Source organism: Plodia interpunctella, chromosome Z (assembly GCF_027563975.2).
Source record: "Plodia interpunctella isolate USDA-ARS_2022_Savannah chromosome Z, ilPloInte3.2, whole genome shotgun sequence".
NCBI classification, from domain to species: domain Eukaryota; kingdom Metazoa; phylum Arthropoda; class Insecta; order Lepidoptera; family Pyralidae; genus Plodia; species Plodia interpunctella.
The window spans coordinates 4,942,004-4,950,999 of NC_071324.2; the positions used below are offsets into that span (position 1 = coordinate 4,942,004).

The 8,996-nt window shown below is 35.9% G+C and overlaps 1 protein-coding gene across 1 annotated transcript; it reads right to left on the bottom strand.

Moving 5' to 3' along the window:
• Positions 1-549: 549 nt before the first annotated feature.
• Positions 550-7,647, bottom strand: LOC128683143 (trypsin epsilon-like). The gene is made up of 8 exons (XM_053768420.1): positions 7,619-7,647; positions 7,120-7,469; positions 6,874-7,007; positions 6,198-6,359; positions 4,555-4,648; positions 3,963-4,082; positions 2,072-2,268; positions 550-1,844 (listed from the first exon to the last, which is right to left on the bottom strand). Exons 2-8 carry the CDS (start codon positions 7,192-7,194, stop codon positions 1,424-1,426), a joined length of 1,203 nt encoding a protein of 400 aa, XP_053624395.1. The 5' UTR covers positions 7,195-7,469; positions 7,619-7,647; the 3' UTR covers positions 550-1,423.
• Between the last annotated feature and the right edge of the window lie 1,349 nt (positions 7,648-8,996).

Sequence of the window (8,996 nt, forward strand, 5' to 3'; positions counted from 1 at the left end):
TGAAGAGTTTATCAAATTATCAGGAAAATATCATATTAGAATATGGTATTTATGTAAAATCAAGGTACGGAATCCTCTCACGCGGGTCAAACGCGCGGAAGAATCATCGCGTTGTCTGTCAATCAGACAAACATATATATAGAGGAACTATATATTCTGTCATCGACCAATATATCCATACGGATTACGACATTTCAATCAATACGGATATTTATAAATATTTTTATTTAATAAATATTAAGTTACAAGAATTGTATGCTAAATAGTTTGTCATAATAATTTGGTATATTGAAATGCCATTACCAAAATGAAAAACGAACAGAAATCAAGTTGTTTTCTTAGAATTACCTAACAATTTATTTCATCTAAAGACGTCTGATGTAATTTCTATATTATTATCGAAAATGATAACTATGATGACTACTTATTTAATTTTAAACTAAATTCGTAGATATAATATACAAGTATGTATTATTAATTTAAAACATTTTGATAATAATTAATTTACCAGTATTTCATTGACGCAAATTACAATCCACTTGATAATATTAATAATTTATTTTAAGCAATTTTATTACATATTTCATATATTTTATTACTAGTAATTATTTCTCTCATAGAAGTAAAGTAATTTGGAATTGAATTATGTCCGATAGTTCAGGTTTAGCTAATTTGATCTGCCTAGTTCAATAATTGTAAGTCTCGTTCCACATCAATATACCAATGGATTTAAACCAAATAAATGTCATAAATCACTAAAATTTATGCCGTGGCTTTTATTTATATACCTATCCGTAAGTATAATTTATCCTATACTGAATAAAAATATTTGCACCTAAGCGACTATATTTTAGACTTCCAACAAAAAATGTCGCATGTCTTCGAAGAACAGTTGTAGAATATAAAAAATTGTAAAACTTTGACATTAAATATGATTAGAACGTAATAACCATATCGTTTAAATATAGGCAAAGATTAAAAAAATCTTAGCCTGTCAAAGTTTTACAAATCGATGAAACGTGATGGTTATAAAAAAACTGAGATTTTACTTTGATTCGTTATTTAGAAGAGAATTTTACACGAGCGAATTGGGAAAAAATGGTGATACGAGGATATAATAGATCAATATCAACAATACGGGTATAATCGTAGCCCACTTTCCAAGAATCTCATTATTTTTAATGAAAAGAGAGGTTGTGAACGTACGGCTTAATCTAAGATTTAGCCTATATTATATCTACCAAAAAAAAATTGACACCAAATGTCAATATATCATCACTTACAAGTAAAAGTATCCAGCACCAGCATCATCTGACCACATTACCAACGTAATATGAGTTTTTTAAATCATGTCAATAAATAATATCCTAAAGTGAATTTTATGAAAGTAAATGTTATTTATCTTCGTTTCTCCTTCCTTAGCTTAATATTCATCGATCTCGGATATGGTACCATCATGACCTATGTGGAAGCCAAGGTTACGCATCTTATCTTTACTAAGGAACGGCAACGACTTTGATTTCGACTTTGACTTCGCAGTCGCACTGGCGGCGGTTTGAGCGTAAGACTGTTTTATTTTCGAATAAAGCCGCTGTTTTTGTTTATGGTACCGTCCATGGTATATGAAATCTCTGATGTCGTAAACCGTTCCCATTGTATTAGCTATTTGTAAATCTATGTCGTACATTTGTAGATCGTGCTCGTCGCCGTTTATAGGTTTCCTACAGTCCTGTGCCTGAGTATGATTCAAAAATTTCTGCAAGACATAAGATTTGGTGGCCAGGTAGAACATGCTTAGGTCATGTTTGGGTATATCCAATATTTCTACGTTGTGGTGTAGCCATCTGAAATTTCATACAAATGTAGATGAGGTATCACTAGTATCCACAGTATAGTGTAATTATACTGCCTCTCACTTCATATTGGGACACAAGTCACAACAATGAAAGCACTGCTGTTTGGTGGAAATATATGAGAGTACCCAAGCATACGACGTTTGTATAAAGTTAATCTACCTCTGTGAAGTCCTTATTAGATAAAAAATAAGATAAGGATACAGGTAAGTATCTACCTTCTATAGTAGAACAAGTCGACATAGACGAGGGGCATGTCAAAAGTGTAACCGCAGCCAATGCCCCAAGACAGGATGCCCGTGAGCCGGCCGTGAACCACCGTCGGAGCTCCTGGGACAGCCATGCACGAGGTCATATACTCCTCGTACCGCGAGGTGCCCATACACATCATGCCCGGCCTAAGGGGTACCTCATTCTGGAAGAATTCCAAATGATTAATACATCGGTAGTCAAGTATACAATTCTATCTCAGATATCGATGAAACCTATGTGATTTTACGAAATTTTGTAAACGTCGATGCAGGCAGAATACGTCGCAGTGTGCATTTATTGGAATTGCTTTTCCGTTTCCAAAACGTTTCCAACATCCTATAAAGTTAGATATTAGTTTAGGTATTGCGGTTTACGATTTATGACGTATAAAAAAACTACGTACTAGATCTTGTTCATACATGGTGAAAGTTTATATAGTAACGTACATCATATATTTTTTTGAGTTTTATCATTCCCTTATTTTAGAAGTTATAGGTCTCCAAAAAATATTTTGAGGTGTCCCCCACCTCAAAATATTTTTTGGAGACCTATACATACTGACTGACTCGTGACTCGTGACATACGGACGGACAGACGTACAGACAGACAAGACGAATCTATAAGGGTTACGTTTTTGCCACTTCAAAACAAACGTCCAAAACAACACTCTTTGGTCAAGACTCAAAGTTTTGATAGTTCAAATAACAGTATATGGCAAAGGAAAATCGGCAAACATTCAATAAAAAGTAGATATCAGGTTCGAACGTTTGCGGCTAACCGATCGTTAGTTCGTCTGAAATTACCGTGCATACTTTGCTACCAAATCGGCTGCAACTTGCAGGCACTGCAGCTGTATTCATCGGTGTATTTACTGCATATATGAACACGAATGGAGCTAATCCGAATATAACGACTATTATTCAACTATTTTGTAGACTAACTTATACCTATAAGGATGGAAAACGCTGAACTATATAAGTACCTCTTGAAATATTCTATTTACTATTCATTTATCTATCTATTATCACGTCAAGATAGATAGGTATCTAGTTCCATTCAAGATTTGTGGATCGAAATTTTTATCATTATACATATTTAGTATAAACAAAGTTGCTTCCCGCTCTTTGCGTGTGTATGCTGTGTCTTCAAAACTACGCAAAGGATTTTGATGCGAGATTTTTTATTGATAGTTTATTGTGGTCTTGTCCGAGAGAGGCCACAAGAGACGGCCGCTAGTAAAATAAAAAGAAATGTGTCACTAATGCTCGGACTTCAGATATGTTTTACTTTTAATAAGTTTACGAACACGATTAATGGAATTCAATTGAAATGTCTCGCGATACCGAAACAAATATATATTATTCAGCACACGGATCACAATCATAACCTTTTTTGCTACATTACATTTATATATTATTAGAAATAAATATTGTAAGAAACAATAATAGTAAGCCCTTCTGGCATGATAGGGACCAACACTGATCATATTAATTTCTTTCGGCATTTCTTCTCAGTAGTGGTCGTTCCGAAATGCCAGTAGTTTGTAGATTGTGAGAAATAACTATAAATATAAAAATTGATAAAGTGCCTGTGAAGGTCTAATTTCTGAACAAATGATTTGAATTTGAGGAACAAAATTAAGAAAAGTGTTTTAACACTAAGAATGCCAGAAAGAAAAGAAAGAAAGAAGCGTCCCTGTAAGCAACCAATAAAAACTAATAAAAAGAATATCCCTCCTCCTACTAGAAAGAAGAATCAAGCCAACTGATGTGGCTACTTACTGGTCTAAATTAATATAATCATCAGTCTGCTATTTCGACACAAATACTTAGAGAGACGAAGAATAAAAAGACTAACCGTTGAGTATTCATTACAAAATGAGTTATTTGTGATAATAAAAGTAACAGTTCTCAACATGGGGTCCTGCACTTCTCGTGGGTAGTAGTGGTTCGACCGCGGCAGGCACAACTCTCTGCCCTGACAAACAACAGCATATCAGCATACGTAAAATCATCTCGCCTGGTCCACACTATCGCGGAAAAGTTCTCGACATTTTGATGGATCTATATGCATCTATATGCATCGTCGGCGTTTGACGATAGTGTGGAGCCGGCATTACAAATATGACGTTATCAGTAGGACAAAGATGCTCTGCTGCTACTTCTAAATTGGTTCTGAATTTCGTGATTTTGTCTGCCTGATGTCAAAACTTTTTGGTACTGTTGGTTACTACCAGTTGTCAAGGTTATTTTAATCACCACATGTGGATACGCCACAACACCATCCATCACACAACATTTTCGGACCGTATTCCACGGTATCCACATCGAATTGTGACAACCTACCTAAACTGCATTTAAAATAAAACAAAGAAACTTCTGATTGTAGTATTGTTCATAAGTTTTTCTTCGAACAGAAATGCAACAGAATTTAATTACCTAATACTTACAGTGAAATCGCATCGGCCCCAGCCAGTTACGAATGCTTGGGAGCCGAGATGCGGGGCCTTCCAATTATGAAGCTTGATAGGTTTCACGTTAGTACTGAAAGTGATCAAAGGAGTACAGTTTTTAAATTAACCTGTCTGAAGGAATTTCCAATTAAGCTGTATGTGACAGTGGTACACAAAACAGTGGCTTTCTACAATGGCATTTTCCACATGTACGAGATGACATTTTAATAAAGCTTTTATGTATTTGTCTGAACATGGTAATATTTGGTATGATGAACAGTTATTTTTAAATTCATGATGAAGGTTAGTACTGTGACTGCAACCCGCAACTAAATAATTAATGCAAAATCACCGCTGTTAGAGTTTAAAAGGGTTTGTCGCGGTGACTATGTGAGATTAGTTAATTGGTCAATGCGTGTGAACTTGAAAGAATTGCAAAGAACCCGTGGGAACAAGGAAGGACTTACTAACAACTTAGATTATACTTTTTAATTTCGTGATTTAGGTAAATTTAGTTTAAAAAGCATATTTTCATTATATTATTAAAAGTGTTTAATGTTTCTTTCGGCATTTCTTCTCAGCGGCGTTTATAAAATAGGTACTATACGAGTATAATATAAAATTTGACGTTAAAACGTGGTTGGGAAGTTCTAATTAAGTACTTTCCTAAATGTTTTGACTTTGATACTTTTGAATGAGCTACAGTACAGTTTGTTTTCTTTCTTCTATATTTATGCTTTGGAACCGTATTTTTGAAGCGGTTGTGTGTGTTTCATTCCACGTAATGACCACGGCCCTCAGCCATGAGGAATACGACTATGAAGAAGAACCGTGTTTTTACAAACTTAGTTATCAGTTATATTGAACAAACGCTAATGTTCACATGTTCTGAGTTTCAATAGTTTGTGTATCGAAACTTCACCGTAGCAAACATCAAGTTAACTGGTAGGTATATCTGTTATATCAACGTCACAAATACAGAGTTAAAATTTGATTCGCAAATCCAAGCCCTAGTTACAAATTGTTAGTCAATAATATCGAATTGTATTCCAGTGATTACTTTTTGTTATATTTATATTTAACTTCATCTGGAAATATCAAGCATCACAAGTCGTCAAAGTGATGTAATTGACGACAATGTGAAGTGGAGACGAAAATGAAGGAAAGCGTGCATACGAGCCAATATGGAAACCTTTGGCTCCGTCTCTCAAAGGCTATGAGATAGATATAAAGAGCGCGCGGCCTCATTAGGTTTGAGCTGGTTCAAGCTCGGACGGCCAAGACCGGCAAGACGGCGAGGGGCCACTTATACCACCTCGTGCGGCTCGCTCTAACTATCCCGGGCTTTAACAACTACATTAACATACCTAAATACGATGTAACTAGATGGTACCTACAGAAAATAAATACTCATCCTTACATATCACAAACAAACCTACAAAAAGATTACGAATTTCTAAATTCTTTACCCAAATACTTCGAATAAAAATGTAAAATGTGACTTAGATTAACAAACGAACAAAATGTTATGCTAGACAATGACATAAAATCAACGGTTGTAGGCAAGCACTAAATCTGTATGTAATGTTTATACCTACCGAATGATGGACATACAATTAAGTAAATAAATAAGAACCTACGAGATAAAGAAATCCTCATAGGTGCGTACGATTGAGATATCGTTATTCAGCGTATAGTTGTCGAAATCCTCGTGGATGATCACCAGCACCACGGGGTTGATCGACGTGCCCCGGTCAGAGTAGTTCTCCCCGGCCACAATACCCAACTCATCCGTTGATACACTAAAAACAAAAACATTTTACCATGTTATGTAGGTAGGTACATTAGGTATGTGCGTAATGAAATTAAATTTATGAATACAAAATTAGACATAGATGCAAGATAACTTATAACGGCCTTCTGTATGTCGTCGGGGCTTAATAAAATAATTATTAAGTACGACCATAACACAAATAATTGGAGTGCTAGAACCAATTATCGAAGTTAAATAGGAACGAGCCGTGCAAACGGTGCAAAGCGTTCTCAAGTTGTGTGCGCGAAGCACTTAGATTGCAGAAACGTGTACCTACAAAGGGCGCATCGTGCGAAGTCGTCGGCAGCGAAGTATTTCCAAACTTCACCGCTGAAAACATCGAAGTTCAATTCTGTTTCCCACAACTACGCGAGTAAACTTTAACTTTGTATGTGAACTCCAGTAATTGACAGTCAGGTACGATCAATCAATGCAATTTGAAATGTAAAAATTTTGCGCGATTATTTTTTATTATATATTTATAAATATCACACAGAACTTACCGGTACAATGGATGAGCTACGGACAAGACAAGGTTATGGGAGATCAGGGTTCCCGGCATATAGTGGCTGTATAGACGGCGGATACTCACTACGTACGGGTGCTCTCGAATTGTGACGCGGGCCCCTTTGAATATCTGTGAACAGCAAAAGTCGTCTTTGCTAGGTCATACACAGGACCTGTATCTAATTTAATTACTTAATGGGTACATCAAATATGAGAATAAATATAGCTAGGTAACTACTTACTTTGCGATTTAGAATAGGTAAGTTTTTAGCTCTGGGGTAGCCGTAGTTTTGGAATATGTCCGCTTTAGGTATCATGGGCGGTTCGGTATAATTCGTCTTTTGACTTTTACTTGTTGAATCGACAGCAGCTGCGGCGGTCGTTACTTCGTTTTCATCGACGTTGTTATCAGATTCAGATTCGGCGACAAAGTTGATTTCGTCCGCGCCTTCAGTCTCTATGGTGATGTCCCCTTGGGCAATGATCTTTGTCTCATTGTCGGCAGTTGCCACTATCTTAATTTCATCCGCGCCAACAGCAATAATTTTCGTTCCATTGGCGTCTGCCGCCACAACCTTGTCAGGAATTGTTACTGAAAAATATATTAGCTACATAAAAATATAAAAAATATTAGCGCTTTAGATATCCCACTCTTTGAGGTCACAACGATGACTTTCAGTAATGCCAAAAAATTCTGCATTTTTTTATATCCTATTCTACTTACCAATAAAAGAGACTTACCAATAAAATACGCGATCAATATGATAGCAGTCATTGTTACCTCGTTAACTGGAGTCACTTCCAGAGGGTCACGTCCCGTCAACAGATCGACACAACACCATTATCTCAATAAACGCCGGGTCAAAACCTTTTTGTTAACACAGCCACGTCATCGGACCCCTATTTTTTGGTGTAGCTGAAATGTCCATTGTGTGTTCTCTGTTTACCACATAATACATAGGTATCTTGTGTAAATTTTCAAAAACTTTCGGATCAAAAAGTTGTATAACTTTTTTACGTAGCTTATCGCGAATATACCCTATATACCTAATACCCTATTAGGTATATAGGGTATTACGTATTACGTAGTATTACGTAGCTTATCGCGAATATACCCTAATACCCTATTACGATCTTTTTTCTTTTTGAAAAGTGAATTAAGTAATCGAGACTGTTCAATTACTAAACGGGATTATTAATTTTTGTTTACACTAACTTTACTAGTGCATAACAACGAATTAAAAAAAAATTGCTACGTATAAATCCCTCACTAACAGATATGTATATGTGGATACTCAACGCTGTTTGGAAGTACGTAAAAGTGCCGCAAAGTAAACACTAAAGTATTTAGAGATCATCAAATACATAGGAATGCCTTCCTTTTAACCGAAAATTTATTTATTTCATAAATTATAGTTTATTTCCTAGAAACTAAACATAAATATTCTATATGAAGAAATTTCTGCAAATAGCCTGCGATTACATACACGGCTATTGTAGGCGCCTTGAAGGCGTGTGTTCACGATCTATGAGTTAAATTTCAGCAGGCAGTAACAAAATCGGATTTCTCGTGAACCCCTTGCCAGTGCACTTAAAACCCGCTCGACTTATAAGAGATTTTGCTATCATGATTATTTTTACCGGCAGTCTGAGTGGTTTGTGTTACCAAAATTTCGAATAAAAATATATTAAGTATTTGTACCCGTAATCAAAAATATAATTTATCCACACGAAGTTATTGGGGTTCGAAATTGGCCTGAATTGCTTCGAGAAAAGGATGGTACGGCCGTGCCGCTTTTTTGCTCGACTTGACTTGTGCCCCAGATACTTTCTTGGTTTCGTGGTCATCTGTACTAGCAAGCACTACTAGCACTTCAGTTACCTAGAGATACGGCAAAGGACGTTGGATCGCGAGGCGCGTAGCGTTTTGAGTTTTTTAATTTAAATTTCAATCTTGCTTACTTTTATTTTTAGGGTTCTCTACAAAATTGAAAAAGCAGAACCTCCATAGGATCACTCGTGTGTTAATCTGTCTATCCGAAGAATTCCAATTCTAAATTGTACCATTATACCGAGCTCAACTCGCACTTGACCGGTTTTTATGATTTAGGACCTTTTA

Coding starts and splice junctions, on each gene's coding strand:
- LOC128683143 (XM_053768420.1), bottom strand. CDS start 7,194: ATGATACCTAAAGCGGACATATTCCAAAACTACGGCTACCCCAGAGCT. Junction 4,083..4,554: donor GGGGCCGATGCGATTTCACT/GTAAGTATTAGG, acceptor GTTGTTTGTCAG/GGCAGAGAGTTGTGCCTGCC. Junction 1,845..2,071: donor GACTTGTTCTACTATAGAAG/GTAGATACTTAC, acceptor ATGAAATTTCAG/ATGGCTACACCACAACGTAG.